The sequence below is a fragment of the Haliotis rufescens genome, unplaced genomic scaffold (genome assembly GCF_023055435.1).
Source record: "Haliotis rufescens isolate VD_foot unplaced genomic scaffold, xgHalRufe1.0.p SCAF_12, whole genome shotgun sequence".
NCBI classification, from domain to species: Eukaryota; Metazoa; Mollusca; class Gastropoda; order Lepetellida; family Haliotidae; genus Haliotis; species Haliotis rufescens.
Window position 1 is genome coordinate 39,774,285 of NW_025963802.1, and position 19,562 is coordinate 39,793,846.

General features: G+C 37.9%; 1 protein-coding gene across 4 annotated transcripts; it reads right to left on the reverse strand.

Annotated features, from left to right (window-relative positions):
* Positions 1-9,407: 9,407 nt before the first annotated feature.
* LOC124150929 lies at positions 9,408-19,130 on the reverse strand. Of its 4 annotated transcripts, none has more exons than XR_007220170.1 (8): positions 18,853-19,119; positions 16,218-16,663; positions 15,632-15,695; positions 14,664-14,817; positions 14,294-14,467; positions 11,760-11,907; positions 10,207-10,885; positions 9,408-10,172 (listed from the first exon to the last, which is right to left on the reverse strand). XR_007220170.1 is itself a non-coding variant. In XM_046523131.2 (7 exons), the coding sequence occupies exons 1-7, from the start codon at positions 18,978-18,980 to the stop codon at positions 10,656-10,658; spliced, it is 1,341 nt and encodes a 446-aa protein (XP_046379087.2). In that variant the 5' UTR covers positions 18,981-19,130; the 3' UTR covers positions 9,408-10,655. The 4 variants fall into 4 exon arrangements, 2 of the variants coding, with proteins under 2 accessions (XP_046379087.2, XP_046379086.2); XR_006863298.2 differs by having other exon boundaries at positions 9,408-9,732; positions 9,767-10,885; XM_046523131.2 differs by having other exon boundaries at positions 9,408-10,882; positions 18,853-19,130.
* Positions 19,131-19,562: the final 432 nt, after the last annotated feature.

Here is a 19,562-nt window from a genome sequence, read left to right on the forward strand (position 1 = left end):
AACTTTTTTCATTTTTTTTGTAGAATTTTTAGTGTTGTCATATTTTTGTGTGAGTGTTTTGAATATTGGGTGATGTTGGTACCCAGCCCAGTAATTTAAGCTATTTTTTTGTCTGCGATGTGTGATTGAAAGAGTGCCTGTCATTAGTAATAGTGAGTTATGTGAAGTACCAATCAACTAAGAAGTGTTTGTTTGGTTGAACCCCAGTCAGTGCCTCTGATGGCCCTCATTAGATTTAAATCTTTTTCGCAAGAACTGACCAATTTTGAAATATGGGGTGTCCGGGTGAGATGTTGATCAAATGTGACTCCTAGGAATTTTGCTTCTTTTTGGAATATAATTTCTTCATTGTTTAGGTGAAGTTTGGGTGTATAATTTAACATATGTTGTTTTTGGAAATGCATGCCAATATATTTTTTTAGTGTTAATTTGAAATCCCCACTTAGAGGCCCATTTTTGAATGCTGTTAAGTGCAGACTGTATTTTGGTTTTAATTAGGTTTAATGATGATGATGAAGTCCAGAATGAAATTTCGTCTGCAAATTTTGCTGTAGATATGTTATTGTTTTTGATAGAATTTGGAAAAATGTCGTCGACCATGAAGTTAAATAATGTCGGCGACAATATGCTACCTTATGGGGTGCTATTTTCTACTGGGTGGGTGTCTGATATGGTTTCATGGGATTTAACTGTGATATGTCTGTATGTTAGAAAGGAGTGAATGAAATTTAAAATTCTCCAATATTTTCTAGTTTTTGAATTAGGCCATTGTGCCAAACCATATCAAAAGCTTTGCTAAATTCTATAAAAATGGCCAGGGTGTATTGTTTTTTGTGCCTGTGCTGTCCTAATGTCTTGTTCCAATTGTAAAATGTGGTCTAAAGTTTGATTATTGTTTGTGAAGCCACTCTGATCAGGGCTAATAAGATTGTTTACAGAATTATGATGTTTGAGCCTGTTGTTGATAATTGATTCTAGAATTGTACATAAATGTGAAGTTGGTGAACTGGGGCGGTAAGAGTCTTTTGCATGTTTCCATGTAGATGGTGTGGTGCCTGATGTCCATATTTTGTTGTATAATTGTAAAAGTAGGTATTGCATTTAAATGGGAATCGTATTTAGGATTATGTAGCTAATGTTGTCTGGACCTGTGGCTGAGGCTGTACTTTTGTTTTTCAAGGCTGATTGTAGTTCATGTATGTTGAGTATTTTGTTGATGGGTAGGTGGGAGATGTCTGGCCTTTTAGTGTATGTGGGGTGCTTTTTGATGGTGTTGTGGAATTGGCGGGGGGTTGGGGAGGCGGGTAGTCGGTGGAGTTGCTGGTTTTAGCTAAATGGGCAGCAATAGTAAAAGCTTTTTTCTTTATTTGTGGATAGGTCCTTAATGTTTGGATAGACTTTTTTTTTTGGAAGTACCTTTATGGCTTTAAATTTTTTCCACAGTTTCCTAGAATTATTTTTGCCAATTTTTAAGGTATTACGAAAGGATTGCCAGTGGCGTTTTTTACTGCCTTGATGAGATGTTTTGTTTTGTGTCGAAGATCTATAAACAAGGATAATTTTAAACGGTCTCTCTTTGAATTAATGAGCCTTTTTTCTTAATTTTCCTGTTTTTTTCAATTTCTGTCTCCACCAGGGGATTTGGTCATGGGTGTGGTTTTTATGTTGCGAGTGGGGAAGCATTCTAAGGCTACTTCATGTAGTTGACCTGTAAGGTTTGTAACGAATGTATATATGTTTGTGTCATGGATTTGGTCTATATCTGTTTGGTTGCATAGTTTTGTAAATAGTTGCAAATAAGCTTTTTTTCAATTAAATTTTATTTGCGGGGTTGGGGGGGGGTTCAGTTGGGTGGGTGGGTGGGGGGTATGGTATATATTTACTGAAATTTGGATGGGGCAGTGGTTGCTGCCCCATTGCCGTTATGAACTTCTCAGGTGTGTTTTTTAATAGATTACCTGTTGTTACTGTCATGTCCTAAAGTTGTAAATAAATGTGGATTTAGATTAAGGATATGGATTTCAGAAGCAAATTTGATGATTCAAAACAGCTCATCTGCCTGAAAAGTCGGAAGAAATGTGTTAGCATCGCCAGATCATCACAATAGAAATATAGATTTTGATCATGGATGGGAGAGTTATACCGTTGATTTTTGTTTGGTTTGTTGTTTACCGCCGCACTAAGCAATATGCCAGCTATATTCATATAATTTTAACCCCGCTATCGGGTGTGCCGCATGGCGGTATGTTATATTGTCAGAACCGCCGTTTCCAGAGCTTTCTCACGGACTACAGCTGTAGATGATTTGATAACGAGATATACAAGGGGCGTTCAATAAAGTTGCAACTTGGGCATTTGTGTTTACACAGACAATGTCAACTTATGGCAGGTGTGACACTAGTCATAAAATCAGGTTGACACGTGTCATAACAAGTTCCAGACACAACAATAAGTTAGATGTGATGGCTTCTTTCTCCTCAGGGTGGTCACAATCCAGGATTCTCTCAAACATGGACAACGCGCTGTAATAAAGTTCCTTACCAAGGAGGGATGCAAAGCAAAGGAAATCCATGATCGCATGTGTAAAGTGATGGGTAAGGATGCTCCTAAATATTCCACAGTTTGCCGTTGGTCTCTGCAGTTTAAAAGGGGTAGGGAGTCCAAAGACGATGACCCAAGGTCAGGCAGGCCTTCAGATGCCACCCAACCGGAAACCATTGCTGCCATAGAAAGAAGAATTTTGTCTGACCGACGAGTGAAAGTATCTACTTTCTTGGGAATTCAAAATATCAGTTGGAACTGTTGGAACTGTTGGAACCATTATTCATGAGCATCTTGGTATGTCCAAAGTATCTGCAAGATGGGTACCTAGAAACCTCAGAGCTCAAGATCGCCATCAGAGAACTGAAAGTTGTTGAGACCACCTGGAGCTCTATACTGCTGATGAAGCCCGATTTCATTCTCGTATATCGACAGGTGATGAAACATGGATCCACCACTGGGACCCAAAAACTAAATTGGAATCCATGCAATTGAAGCACCCCAATACTCCGCCTCCGAGGAAGTTTCGCACTCAACCATCGGCTGGCAATGTAATGGCCACCCTATTTTGGGATGCAAGAGGCATATTACTGATTGATTACATGCCACCAAAACTACAATCAATGGACAGTATTGTGCTAATGTAATGAAAGAATTGCGAAAATCTATTCGCCAGAAACGCCGTGGGATGTTAACACGTGGTATTCTACTTTTGCATGACAACGCTCTGGTTCATAAGTCGAGAATTGCACAGAGCGCCATATGTGAATGTGGATTCGAACAGTTAAATCACCCACCCTACAGCCCAGATTTCGCCCCCAGTGACTATTTCCTGTTCCGGCAAATGAAATCTGCCCTACGTGGAAGACGCTTCCAGGATGACGAGGACATAAAGACTGCCACAGAGGCGTGGTTAGAGGGCCAAACTGCGGATTTCTATAAAAGTGGTATTAAAAGCTTGAAGGAATAATGGAGTAAGTGTATTGAGGTGAATGGAGATTTTATTGAAAAATAAAAGTGCAAAAGACATTCTGCGACTCGGTTTTATATTGAAGTTGCAAAACGTATTGAACGCCCCTCGTAAGAGCTATAACTGTTATACCACAGACGGAAGATCGCCAATGCTCCCCCGTTACGAAATAACTACGCCTATTCATACATGTACCACTCCCTTAGCGGAAATATCATGATAATATTGTTTATTGTCCAATAACGAATTTTGATCGAGTTTTGTAATGATATAAGGAAATATAGATTCTGATTATGGATAAGGATGTTACAGCTTTTGAAATCAGCTTCTAAAATGTCCGTATTTTCCTTATCTCAGTTACGTAATAGCTCCACTGACTGACGTGTCACATTAAAACTGCTTATTGTTTCATAATGTTTTGTTTGTTTGTTTGTTTGTTTAACACCGCACTCAGCAATGCTCCAGTTATATGACGGCGGTCTGTAAATAATCGAGTCTGGACCAGACAATCCAGTGATTGACATCATGAGCATCGACCTATGCAATTGGGATTCGATGACATGCATCAACCAAGTCAGCGAGCCTGACCACCCGATCCTGTTAGTCGCCTCTTACGACATACATAGTCGCCTTTTACGGCAGGCATGGGTTGCTGAAGACCTATTCTACCCCGGATCAAACAACAAACCAACCAACCAACCAACCAACTCTCCAGTGAACAGATGTTGTAGATATGGGCATCATGTGTTGCCCCTGGACACAAAACAAACATGATTGGTGAAACAGGAAAACATAAATGTAACAATTATCTCTAGATACTGTTTGTTCAACATAAGGATTATCGAGAAAAGAAATACCCTTTCGTATTTATTATATAGAAAAGAACATATCATTAATGTTCATGAATTATTGTTAAAAAATTAATTTAAAATTATTTCATACACTATTTTGTTTCTGTATTAACAATTAACATGGACACATAGTAATACGTTATACATTTATTACCAAAGGTCATAAGGTATGGACTTTATTTTGTAATGAAACTATACTATTGAGCATTGCCAATTATGACTGATAAATGTGACATTACAAATAAACTTGGTGAAACTCTTGCCACAAATTCTTCATCATCAAATTATGTTCCTGTGTATCAGAGATATCAGAAACAGCAGGCAGAGAAAAAAAGTAAATGTTGCTTCTAATAACGATGAAGATTACAATGAAGTATTTTCATTGCATGAACTATATACCGCTCATGATACTGCAGCAGGGGATGATAATATCCACTATCGGTTATTGAAGCATTTGCCCGAATCATGTCTTGAGACACTATAACACATTTTCTACCAAATATGGACTTCAGGTAATTTTCCTCATTCGTGGCATAATCCAATTGTAGTCCCCATACCAAAACCTGGCCGGGATCATACAACTCCCTCAATATTACCACTCTATAACTTCAACAAGTTGCGTTTGCAAAATCATGGAGCGAACGGTAAACAGTAGATTGGTATCTGGAAACCAATAATCTTCTTACAAATATTCAATGTGACTTCTGGAAACACAGAAGTACCATTGATCATTTAGTACAACTAGAATCCTTTGTTAATAATGCCATAATAAATGAACAACACGTTGTATAAGTTTTCTCTGACTTTGGGAAAGGATCCGATACAACCTGGGTGCATGGCATTTTAAAGGATTTCCATGATTTTGGCTTGAGACACCCAATTTAAAGTCTGAGTGGGTTCAACCCTTTCTGATCATTATAATTAGGCTCGGGGTGTCCCGAAGACATTTTTTTTTCTGTCACATTGTTTAGTATTAAGATAAATAGTCTTTCCAAGGTTTTAAGTGATGCAATAGATGGATCACTCTTCGTTGATGAATTTAATATTTCTTTTCGTGGTAAAAAAATGCATAAAATAGAGAGGCAGTTACAAATCTGTCTAAACAAAATTCACAAGTGGCCTCACTGGTCTAAATTTTCTAAATCAAAACCTAAGTGCATATTTTTCTGCAGAAGATATAAGCAATATAAAGAACCTGAATTATTTTTGAATGGCACCCCTATCAAAGTTGTAAATGAGGCCAAATTCTGGGGACTCATCTTTGATCTGTATGTAGAAGCGGATGAACCTTCTCTTGTACAATGCCGTCACCAAATTATATCCTAATCTTCACATCCAGCTTTTAATTGCGTATTTAATATTTACAAAAAGAAATCATCTCTTGTTCCACGACTCAGAATCAGAATCAAATCTGCCATTTCTGATTATAATATATTAAACTGCAACATATAGCTCCCACTCAACTATTTTCATCGCCACCTTGGCAAATGGTAAGGTCAAATGTCGACCTATCATTAACTGAACATATGAAATCAGACACAATCAAGAATACAAATAATGACAAAACACATATGACACATATAAATCTACAATTACAGATAGATCCAAGGATGGTGGCGAAGTTGCTAATATCACGATTGCCAGATAACAGTTCAATAATCACAGCAGAAGCAAACGCCATTTTCACAGCTCTAAAATATATGAAAAATTCATTATTATTTTCAGATTCTCTTTAAAATATGTCATTTAGCATTCGCTTTTAATCCAATTTCTTGAATTATGTAATGATCTTGCTACTGGTCAATATGACATCATCTTTTGTTGGTTACCCAGCCATGTTGGTGTCATTGGTAACATGATGGCCGACACATATGATGTGACTTCTTATACCATACAGTATTTATAAACCTGTAATTAGATGTTCTGATGCAAAAGATGCGGGGCGCATGTAGGTATCAACGAATTACATAACATTAAACCAAATATCGGCTGAAGAGGTCGTTATGCGACGATGTCGTATTTGCCACAGCAGATATACCAATGGATATTTATTGAAAGGTGAGGATCCTCCGTTTTGAATGCCTTGTGATGAAAGAATCACGGTCAAGCATGTCCTGCTTCACTGTATTGATATGTCCATCACAAGGGAGAAACATTTCAGTCAAGGATCTTTTTAGACATGTAAATTCTTATATTTCAATCACAAGGGAGAAATATTTCAGTCAAGGATCTTTTTAGACATGTAAATTCTTATATTTCCATCACAAGGGAGAAATATTTCAGTCAAGGATCATTTTAGACATGTAAATTCTTATATTTCCATCACAAGGGAGAAATATTTCAGTCAAGGATCTTTTTAGACATGTAAATTCTTATATTACCATCACAAGGGAGAAATATTTCAGTCAAGGATCTTTTTAGACATGTATATACTTATTTAATATTGTGTTTTTTATCGAAATAGAATAATTTCATGAAGTTTTACAAAGTGTGTTATTTTATATAATGGTAGTCCTTAGATTGTTCATGGCTGCATCCTCGTGGGGGTTTGAAGTCGCTTGAAATTTTATCCCCCTAAAAGGGTATGTAAGTTCCACATCATTCGAAGTATTTGTATGCATGCAAGACTTTTAAACGTAGTATATTCGTCAGTTTATTCTTTGGCTTAACTCGTAAACTATCGCCAGTGACTGAAGGGATGATATGAATCCTACTGGGGTCCATGCAGGAAGCAAAGGTACTGTAAGTCCCCATGGTCCCTAGTATGGTGTTTTTTACTTTACTTTATTCTTTTAAACTTACTTACTTATACTGGAGATTTTACGTGCGCTTTCCGACTGCAGCATATTTCGCACACGGACCCGGCCAAGGCATTTAATGTGTTTCCGAAAAGGGGAAAAAGTTGTTTGGCAATCCAGTAGGGGTGTTTTAGTGGTTGGTTATATAAAATTTTGGAAATTTTGAGATTTGGAAAAAATGCCAAGAGGGTTTTGGGGGCGAACTAAGGGACCTGAGTATGGAAGTTTGTTAGTTTGATTATGTGGTTTGGTTTTGGTAGTTTATTGGGGTTTTAAATGCGATTTATTAGTCCTGTTTTGATTAAGTAAACGCCTAAGGCTTTGAATTTTTCTATTTTATTTTGTGGGTTTAGGATTGCTTCTAGAGTAAGAGCCTTATTTAGATTTAGGGTGGTTTGTATTGTAGTTCGGTGTGTTAGGTAGTGGGTGCAGTGTATGAGTGCGTGTTCTGGGGTTTCTTGTTGTTTGCAATGTGGGCAGGTTCCTGTAGCGTGTTTTCTTATTATTTTGAGGTGGTTATTTAGGTTGGTATGTCCTGTTTGGAGTTTAGTAATTACTCTGTCGATTTTTTTGGACTGATGTAGAATTTTTGGTTTGGTCAGGGTTTTTTTTAGAACCTTTTTGATTTAGCTATTTGAGTTTGATATAGGTTATGCCATTTTTTGGTGATTTTTTGTTTGTTGACTCTTTTAATTTCTGATTTGTAGATGGGTAGGTTTAAGCTTATTTCTGGGATTTTAAGGGATAGGTTAGCTGCTTTATCGGCGTTTTCATTGCCGTATATTCCTACGTGGGCGGGGATCCAAATGAATACTATTTGTTTGCCTGCCTTAGTTAAATCGTTTGAGCTTTTTAGTATTTGATTTATTAGTTCAGGGTGGTTTGGGGTGTTTTTATTTTGGAGGGCTTGTAGTCCACTGAGCGAGTCGGTAAGTAATAGGATTTTTTGTTGTTTTTTAGATTGTTGAAGGGCTGAGGCCATGCCCATTAGTTCGGCCGTGAATATTGATTGATTGTTTGGGAGTCGGTAGGATTGTGTGGCTTTAGTTGGTTGTGTGATGTGGACTCCGAAACCTGTGTGTTTGGAGGTCGGATCTGAGAATCCGTCTGTGTAAATGTGACACCAATTTGGCCAATTTTCATGTATGTATGCTAGTGTGGTGGTTTTTGCTATGTTTGGGTCGGTTTGTTTATTTATTGTGCTAGCTAGTGTTATGTCTATTTTGGGTGTTTTAAGTTTTGGGGTGACGATATTTGATTTTTTACAGTTTTGTTTAAGATTGTTTATTTGGTGTTCATTTAAGTAATTGGTTATTCTTTGGGATATTGGAGTAAGTAGAGGGTGTTTTCGAGCTAGGGATTGGTTTTTGGGGCTGATATTTTTGTTTATTAGGTTTTGGATTAGGGGGTTGGATTGAGACGCGGCCCAGAAATTTAGGGTTAATTGTTCCCTACGTAGATTTAGTGGCATTTCTCCTGTTAAGGCCTGGAGTGAAGTGTAGGAGGTGCCATGTTGAGTGCGTGTTATTAGTTTTAGAGCCTGATATTGGATTGAGTCTAGTTTTTTGCTAGGGGATTGGTTTAGGGTGTCGTATATATCACATCCGTAGTCTATTTTAGATCTAATTAGTGATATATAGAGTGAGAGGATGGTGTCTTTGGAGGCCCCCCAGTTTCAGCCAGTTAGGCATCTTAGATCTTTGCTACATTTAGTTATTAGATTATTTATGTGAGCGTCCCAGGAGAGATGTTTATCGAAAATTAGTCCTAAGAATTTGGTTTGTTTTAGGAATTGGATTGGTTTGTTGTTTAGCTGGAGTTTTGGGGAGGCGGGTTTCATGTTATTGTGTTTAAATACTATTCCTGTAGTTTTTTCCGAGTTAAGGGAGAAGCCCCATTTGTCAGCCCATTGCTGTATTTTGTTTAGAGATTTTTTAAGTAGGTTTTGGGCCATTTTAATGGTTTTTGTGCGGATCCAGAGGGCTCCATCATCAGCGAATTTAGATGTGTTTAGTTTAGGTTTAGTTTATCTTAGACTTTTCCATTTTACTGAAACCCACGATCATTGTCATGGTGCTGCCAAAGCAAGTAAGATAATGAGGTTTCAATCAGGGATTCAAACCAGGATCAAAGGATGTTGTCATAAGGGAGGCAACTCTGTGCAGCCAAGTGCAACCCAACTTGGAAATGTAACGACCAACTTCATGAACCCAGAGGGTCTCTGATAGCCCGAATATGTAAAGAGACTTATAGAATGTGACTTTATTGTGAGAAATATAAATGTACATATATATACATAAAACAAATAAATGACAACTTGTGTGATTATTTACAAAAATGTCACGATAGCCAGCTATCTCTTGACTTGAGCAGCAGAATATCACCATTTTAAACACTGACCTGCTGGTCTGCACTTGGTTGAGCTATAGTAGAGTGAGTGAGTTAATGTACTATATCACCAGGCAGCACTGTCCGAGCTATATGATTGCCGAATATAAAAAAGTGTCCCGACCAGGAAAACTAGTGTCTGAAAGCATGGACAATGACCAACACTGTCAGGGGTTATCTGGACCTGCTAAGACCAACACAGTCAGGGGTTATCTGACCTGCTAAGACCAACACAGTCAGGGGTTATCTGACCTGCTAAGACCAACACAGTCAGGGGTTATCTGACCTGATAAGACCAACACAGTCAGGGGTTATCTGACCTGCTAAGACCAACACAGTCAGGGGTTATCTGACCTGATAAGACCAACACAGTCAGGGGTTATCTGACCTGCTAAGACCAACACAGTCAGGGGTTATGACCTGATAAGACCAACACAGTCAGGGGTTATCTGACCTGATAAGACCAACACAGTCAGGGGTTATCTGACCTGATAAGACCAACACAGTCAGGGGTTATCTGACCTGATAAGACCAACACAGTCAGGGGTTATCTGACCTGATAAGACCAACACAGTCAGGGGTTATCTGACCTGATAAGACCAACACAGTCAGGGGTTATCTGACCTGATAAGACCAACACAGTCAGGGGTTATCTGACCTGCTAAGACCAACACAGTCAAGACCAACAGCATGTACTGGGATTCTGTTACCATCTGATCTTCAAAACTTGATGAAGGTAATTCTTTGATGATCTTGTTGATGAATTGACTGGGGTGAGTATTTACAAAAGAAAATGTATCCAGTGAATATGAGCTTAAAAGCAACATGAATCATGCAACAAAAGGAAATTTAGTTGGAGTATGTGGACAAGCTGTTAACCAGACTAGGCAACAAAAGACTGGTCATGTCTTAACTTGAATCAGAATTAGGTAGCCACCATATTTGAATCATCCAATTTAAGTTTGGGTATCGTAAGCTTTACGCAAGTTAAAAATCGATGATATGCCATGTCATTAGCTCAGGTGGGCTAAATATTTGTTCAAACAGCGATATTCTGTATTCTGAAATGTTCGCTTGACAAGGTTCCAGTAAAAAAGAACGTCAGTTTCACTCAGTGTTGCACTTGTAAGCGCGGATGATGTCTTTGATTGGTGCTCGGCACACGGGGCACTTGCCGCTCTGGGACATCAGATGTTTACCACAGGCGTAACACAGGCACATGTGTCCACACTGGTAGAGTACAGTATCGCTGTGGTTCTCCAGGCAGATCAAACAGTGGGTGTCACTGACGGGGTGGGACAGTGTGGCTGTTGCAGGGGGGGCAGCTGTAGCTCCTGCTGAAAGGGAAACAATGATGATGATAATAACAATGATGATCATAATGATGATCATAATGACAATGATCATAATAACAATGATGATAATAATAACAATGATGATCATAATGACAATGATCATAATAACAATGATGATCATAATGACAATGATCATAATAACAATGATGATCATAATAATGATCATAATGACAATGATCATAATAACAATGATGATAATAATAACAATGATGATCATAATGACAATGATCATAATAACAATGATGATCATAATAATGATCATAATGACAATGATCATAATAACAATGATGATAATAATAACAATGATGATAATAATAACAATGATGATCATAATAATGATCATAATGACAATGATGATCATAATAATGATCATAATGACAATGATGATCATAATAATGATCATAATGACAATGATAATAACAATGATGATCATGACAATGATGATCATAATGATGATCATAATGACAATGATCATAATAACAATGATGATCATGACAATGATGATCATAATGATGATCATAAATGACAATGATCATAATAACAATGATGATAATAATAACAATGATGATCATAATAATGTTAACGCAAGACAAACAATTTCTTGTTCAACAGGTTTTGTTCATCAAATAACTCATGGAAGAGGTAAAATAACAAAATTAGGTTAATTTGAGGTTCATTTAAAAAAAGAAACATCTTGAAATAAACATTACATTTGAAATCGGATCAGTATTTCATTTTGATTTTCACTGAATAATCAACAAAGCAATTTGACTTCCATGATCATTATAAGTCACATACCTCATCATTCACCTGTATAAATAGTTGTACTAAAACAGTATATTCTACAAGTATTTACCTGTTGCCTGGGATACAGCAGCAGCGACTTCCTGTCTGATTGCCCTCTGTATGTCAAGTTGAAGGTCAAAGGAGAGTTTCAGCATGTTTTTCATCTCCTCCATCTGAGACTTGAGACTTGAGATCTCTCTGCTTAGATGTAGGTTGCTCTGGAAATGGGAATATATTGTTAAAAATATGTCAGCATTACTGACTTACTTTGGTGAATATTACACTGGTTAAAAACATGATGTATGACTATGCTTGCAAACATCCCTCAGAGATTTGCAGGGCTTATGAGTTTGAATCAGGCCATTCGAAAAACCCTTTGTTTATCTGCCGACTTATTATTATTATTATTCTTTAAAAAAAAAAAATTATTATTATTATTAACTATTTATTTATTTTTATTGTTATTTTTTATTATTATTATTATTATTATTATTATTACTATTATTATTATTATTATGTCGTATCATGTGTGGAGAATTTGTTGGCAGGTGTATATGAAAATGTGTCAGATTCACACAAGGCACTAAAACGTGTGGTCTATACTGGAAGCAGGCACCAGGCAATGGACCATATAGTAGTTCTGTTCTGGTACCAACTTTCCACAGCATGTTTCTGTATCTAAACTCTGAATAATGTTTGATGTTACGTCTAGTTAACCATATTAACGAATCAGGGGCAGTGGAGTAGCCCAGTGGTAAAGGTGTTCACTTGTCACACCATAGGCTCATGTTTGATTCCCCACGATGTGGGAAGCCTATTTCTGGTGTCCTCTGTTGTGATATTGCAGAAAACAGTCTCAAACCATACCCACTCACCCACTATCTAGCACAGGGAAAACTCATCAAGGGAGATAACTCTTAACTCTTTCTTGGACCATGCCCCAATGTTAATGAATTTGCAAACTGTATGATATTCTAATAAATAATGATGAGTGAGTTGAGTTCAACAGTTTTCAGTTACTGGTAATATCAGGTTTAAGAAAACCTCTAAACTTCAAAATAAAATAAAATTCAAAATACTGACTTTAGAAAGAAACTTTGAACATGAAAGCATAATGATGCCCCCCAAAAAACAAAACAAACAAAAAACAAACAAAAAACAACAACAAAAACAAAACAATTTAAATGTTAATCACCAAGGTTATTAAGATAATTGACAAAAAAATGGCGAAGGGAAACAATCTTCCAGTGAGGCCACTTACCTGTGTGTATGGCTATGTTTGTTGTTTAACACCGCACTCGACAATATTCCAGCTATATGATGGCGGTATGTGTGTATGAAGAGACTTACATGTGTTAATAGAGGACTGACTTTACGAGCTGAATGGAAAGATTTATCATTACGAAGATTTGTATTTGTGTGTAACGTCAGGTCTATTTTGCAACCTCCATCAGACTCTCAGTATGCTAATGTAGGAGGTGTTAATTCTCCAGCTTGTAAATATGTAAGTATTTTTAGTGTAGATAAGGTATCACTTTTATTCTATTTCAGCTTTGCTACAGATAGGTTCCTATAGGGTCAAAGGTCAATGGTCCAGTCTATGTTACTTCCAAGGGTGTTTTGTTCTATTGTTTGCTAATCATTAGTTTTACCTGTTGTTAGCCAATTAGTATATCTTTAAATTCAAATCCCTTTCTCACCTGCCATTATTAATTTCATCTTCCCGAGGCAAGAGAGTTAACTGACTATAAAAGTCCAATTTCCACCCTTTTTCCCGAACTACGCTGGTATTATGGAGTTACAGTTTGGTTGGACTAATGAGTCTATGCATAGTCCAATCAAAATCGCTCACCGAAATTGAAATCCGGTTCGTCAACTGTCGTGCAGATTTCGATCAATTGCAGGATTTGCAAAGCATGTGCACCTCCAACTCGTTGTCAGCAGATATTTTCCAAATCTTTTCATGTTTTTAATCACGGTGCTCACGTGATTTGATGCATTTTGCAAAGTAAGACCCGTTTTATCACAATATAGATCTTGATTATCAATCAGATCGTCCTGACAGGGCGCCACCATTTTGTGTGAAGCAAACGCAAGTGATATGAGAGGTGGAACCTGATTGGTCCATAGGAGAGGCTTAGAAGGGACATAACTGGTAATAGCCACTGGTGGCGCTACAATCGAGCCCAGGAATTCTAGCCTAGTTCGGCAAGGGTGGAAACTGGACTTTTAAAGTCAGTTAACTCTCTTGCCTCGGGAAGATGTATTAATCTAAGCAGATTGATACTTTACATTTAATGTGTTATTGTGTTATTGTGCATTTAGTCTGAACAAGTGATATATTGTGATTTTAAATTGTTTAAGGCGAGTTTTCTTTATGCCTTGCTGAATAAAACTGATATTCTCACGACCCCGTGGACTGTAATCTTTTTTTCCCACTGGGCATGGGGATGGGGGAAGTCGCAATCATACTGAGTCGTATTTTGGGTGAGGGGTCAGCAGGCCGGCTATCTGGCTTGTATAGGTTTATACACGAGCACGACTGGCCAATCAGATAGCTAGGTTCTATGACAAGTAACGACAAAGACTGTCCCAGACACTTACCTGTGTGTATGGAACAGCCGTGGCACTGATGCTGGTGACGGAAATGTTGTCCTCAAACAAATCCTGCCCAAGACCAAGATGGCTGAAGTCATTGCGGATGACACCGGGGTTGGGCAGACTGCGGACGGCCTGGGCCACGGCCTCCCCATTTCCTCCCGATGAATCCACGTGGTTCTGTCAACATGAGATACAGGCCATGAGCACAACTGCTTCAAACCACAAGATCATAAACAAAAACTGCTGAAATTCATTAGTTCAGATCTGCACCTGTTTGATGGTGTTCTGCTGATTGATGTTTGTACCTTGGAACTGTGGAAATAGCCCCCGACCTCTGCACACGCCGAGGAGGGTTGAGCAGAGCACCACTCACCTGCATTTGCACTTCCAGAGTTCCACGGAACTCCCCATCCAGTGTCGAGGACACAAGTCGTCTATGAAGGAGCTGACTGATCTCCTGGACGATCTCTTCATGATGGATCTCCGAGATACTCTGCCATGTGGGCATCTCATTAGGAGCAACAATGCTGCAATAATAATAATAATAATAATAATAATAACAACAACAACAACAATAAATTACACTTATAATAATCATCATCATAATAATAATAACAACAACAACAATAAATTACACTAATAATAATCATCATCATAATAATAATACCAACAACAATAAATTACACAAATAATAATAATAATAATAATAATAATAATAATGATAATAATAATTCAGTGAAAGCTTTTAATTGTTTGTCGTCAATAATGATGATATAAATAATACCAAGGCTTTAAAAAATAAAAGAATTAGTTTTCAGGCAATGGCTTTTGAAAATATTGTGTGGGTGGGCAGTGGTTTCTTTTTGTTGTTGTTCAAGCTAGGATGTAACTAAACTTTGTTGACAAAAATTTCAGGGAAATCATGTTGTTCTTAAGTATTGTAGCATTTCACTGCCAAGAAGGTCGTGTGTTTGAGACGATAAATATTTTTACAAAAAAATTTTTTGTTGAAAATGGAAATAAGAAGAAAATGTGTGACAGACTTTATGATGATGGGGGCGGTGCCTGAGAACCAAGACTATTTTCTTTTTAGCCCAAAGAGTATTTGGATTTTAGAGCCTTAAATGATGACAAAATGTTTATTGATTGGTAACAATGGCTTCAGTGGTTGGACAACCATGATCTACTGTGTCATGACATGCTGGAGTATGCAGCTGAATCTACTGGCCAATGGTTTTCCTGCTACGGATTCAAACTAAAACTGACTGCTCTAACTGACACTGGAACAGACACTCATTGCCATATATTTGTGAAATTTGACTGATGTTATTATGAACGTACCCCGTCGGCTGGCTGGTTGGTGAGGCAGCGGGGGGTGTAAGCCTCATCTCGGGAGGTGATGGAACTAAAATGTAAACAATTCAATAATAAACAATCAGATTTAAAATTGTTGATGGCAGTCTCAAGCACCAGGTAAAACATGCAAGTGAAAAGTGCAGCTATTTGTTACCTTGGTTACATGAAATCAGATATTTCTGCCAACAAAACGTTGCACAAACTGAGATAAAAGTTCACTCAATATATATTGTAGTGCAAAGTTATTTCTTGCTTGGACAAATTTCTAAAGTCTGACTTTATTCACTTCTCCTTTGCAATGCAGGTATTCTGGAATTTTTCAAACCTGTACATTTATTTGTATGTTCATTTTAAGTTATTAAGAAAAATTGCATCTAAAACATGTGAAAATAAAGAATAAATGATAACTTTTTAACAGCTTGCCATCTTACCACATGATAACAACAGTGACACTTTTAGGTCTGGTTGCCACGGTTTTCTTTCATTTATTGATAGTTATCATGACAGAAAAACCGATGCCATTTAACTACCTGTTTGGGTTCTTCGCTACCTAAGGTAATAATATTCTCACCTCTTGAATCCTGATCTGTAGATGCTGTAGATGGACCGTTCTCTGAACTCTGTTCTTGTCCCCTGCTTGTTCTACGATGTGGGGGGAGATGAGAGGGGGTGGCAGAACGAGAGGGGGTGGCAGAACGAGATGGGGTGGCTTGGGGTCTTTGGGATGCTGTTGTGATGCTCCCTCGAATTATTCTTTCCAAAGATCGCCTGAATGCTGTTGACTGCAACACTGACGACACGCGCCGTTGTTCGAACAAACCCTCAACTTCAACGACGACTGACTCTGGTCTGTGCTCTTCAACAGCGTCAACATTGGCGGGGACGTTTTCTTTCCCTTCACTCCCAGCAGGTGCCTCAAGGTGCTTGGCGAAAAACTGGTTGATGTTTTCTCGCCGATTCTGGCCACTGACTGGGCGCTCTCCATGTTGAATCTGTCTGAGCTCGTACATGAGGTCGCTGTAATCAGATGATTCACAAAATATATACATGTAGTGAGTGAGGTTTGTTTGACACTAACAACACCCAGTATGGTGCAGACAGTGTGAATTAGGGCTGGGAACAGGTAACTTGGGTACCCGTTCGGGTTGGTACTGAGTTGGACCCGGGTACCCACAGGACTACCCGAACCCGTGGTTAGTCATGTGATATATTGTTTAATGACAAAAATTATCTAGAACTCAATGGTTATACTACAAGTCACTAATGTTCACATTTCTTTCTGACTATGCACCAATTCATTCTGACTTTTCATATGATTGAATAAAGATATAACTTAAGTCAACTTAAGTTTATGTATGACCAGATCGTTTAATACATGTATCTAAATACGTTTTGCAAGTGCTGTGGTAAAAAAAAATCCCAATCGGACATTTTGTATCTCTTGAGACCTACATTTGGTACCCGAGGAGGGTCGGGTAATAGGGGGTTGGGTACCCGGGTAGCAAATTTGGACTTGTTCCAGCCCTAGTGTGAATGTTATTTGCCACCAAAGTCAGTAATCTTCATGCCAAACCATTTGTGGCTTGTGTTAAAATAATCAAATTTGGACTAAGCAAACCAGTGGTTGAAAGCATGATCACTTCTCCGCTTACGATATTATTACGATATTATTCAAAACCTGATGGTTGATCATAAAAAGCTACAAATTCAGTTACATTGTTATACAGTGTCATCATCGCCTGCACCTGCCTTCACAAGCTTAGTCAGAATGCACCTTTTCTAAATAATATGTGAAAATGTTTCTAACTCCTTGTTTCCAAATAATTTACTTCTACATATTACAACTGAAATTTTGTTGCTGTCAAATGTTATTAAAGGGCAAGTTCACACGGAAATGAACCAATTTTTCTTGTACTTTTTCCACATTAAAAGTTTTAACATAGAAGTTTTATAGACAAAAATATAAAAACATCATATTTAATTAACATATTTTTTGCATTAAAACGATTTATATTTTTCACATTTACCAAGTGTTCTATTTCCATAACAAAAACACCATGGCTTATGCCCCTTGCAATATGACGTCATTGGTGCCAATTGATAAACATTATGACGTCATCATGCTTTGTTAGAGCCGCTTCACGTGGTGTAGGTACAGTTTTGTGATTCTAGCGTCTCAGATGCCAGCCAGAATTGTGTTATGCTGAGTCACCACTGCGCCGGAGTGTGTCGTAGACCATGTTGTTTTACCGCAAACTGGTCCTTGATATCTTTTGCGTTGAGAATAGACAGGGACCAAGTTGAATTGGCACCAATTACGTCATAATCTAAGGGGGATAACTCAGGTCTATTTCGCTCGTAAAACGAAGGCCTGATAACGACATATCATTGTAACACTATTGTGAGCTTCCTACTTTCACTGTGAAAAAAAATGAGCGTATATTTTCAAACACAGATACTAACTAATTCTAAAATTGCGTTTTGTTTAGAAAAAGAAAGAAAGTGATTTTTGCGTGTACACTTCCCCTTTAAGCTGTGGGCTAAAGGACAAATGAATCCACTTTATTTTTCTCTCTCTCGGTGATAAACAATAGCACTTACCGTATTTCCTGTATCAGACGCTCGGGTTTCTATTTATTTCGGACAAGCCTTTGACCTGGCGTCAATTAGAGAGAGGGCTTCTATTAATACCCCCATTTCACTATCACCACGAATGTCCCGAATCGTCACGAAATGGAAATATTTTGTGTTCGTTGATATCCGTAGATATATCTCAATCAATTCGACCCGGCATCTATTAGAGGCCCGGCTTCTATTTTTTGCACTGAACAATTGACGCGGCTTCTATTAGAGGAAATACGGTAGTAGTGGGCGTTGACACTAGAAAACTGGATTCTTTCGATTGTGTTCATAGCTTTTGACAAAATATATTTACAATGATTATAAAAGTGAGTTTCAATGCTTGGGGCTTTCTTTAGGCATTAAAAAAATATAACAATAAAATTTAACAAACTGCAGTATTTGTTTCAGTCAGGAACACCGTATTTCTACTTTCTGTAGAATGACAATATATTTCTGCGATTTACGTTCGTAGTGCTAATGCTAGAAAAAAGAAATATTTATTGAACTTACATAAATCGCAGTATGGGCGGTGTCTTATGAGTAATATGATTGGTAGCTAGGTGACATTGCTAAGCTGTGCTTACCTTCTGGTTTTCTGCAGAAATCGGTCCATGCCAGTCGGACAATTTGTCTCAGCCATTGTTGTGGAATCTTCCTGTGGAACTTCGGTGTTTTCACAATCAGAGGTAGACGGACTGTTTGCTTCTGCCATGGTGAAGCCTGACTTTATACCTGTGTAACTGTGACTAATAAGACTTACCTTATATACTAAACCTTGACAGCATGCGTAAAAGTTCTATTTATAGTAGGTTAGTCAGTAATCTTGGGTTGTTATTGCTGACAACGTGCTTCCAGGAAACTGCAGCTATAAATAGACCCATTCGTGGAAACATGACGTTATTAGCAATCTGATTGGTTCCTATGGTATATTTGCATACGGTTAAAGGTTACCTGTTCCATATATGAAAACTATACGGACCATATCGATTGTTTACGGAGAATGCCGAACACTGTATCAATGACGGAAAGGGCATTCGTCACCACTCGGCCCTTTCCGTAACCTGAACCGCTATTCGGCTTGTCCCGGAATAACACGAGTTGGTCACGAATGGACGAATGCAACACGACCCATTCCGGGATAAGCCGAATGTGGATTACGGAAACGACGAGTGTGGACGATGCAACGCCGGGTACAACCGAATGACGGATACTATTTTCTCAACGTATAGTCATAAAGAAGTTATTCAGGACCCCGTCTTATGAGAAAAACTAACAACAAATATAACTATGTTGT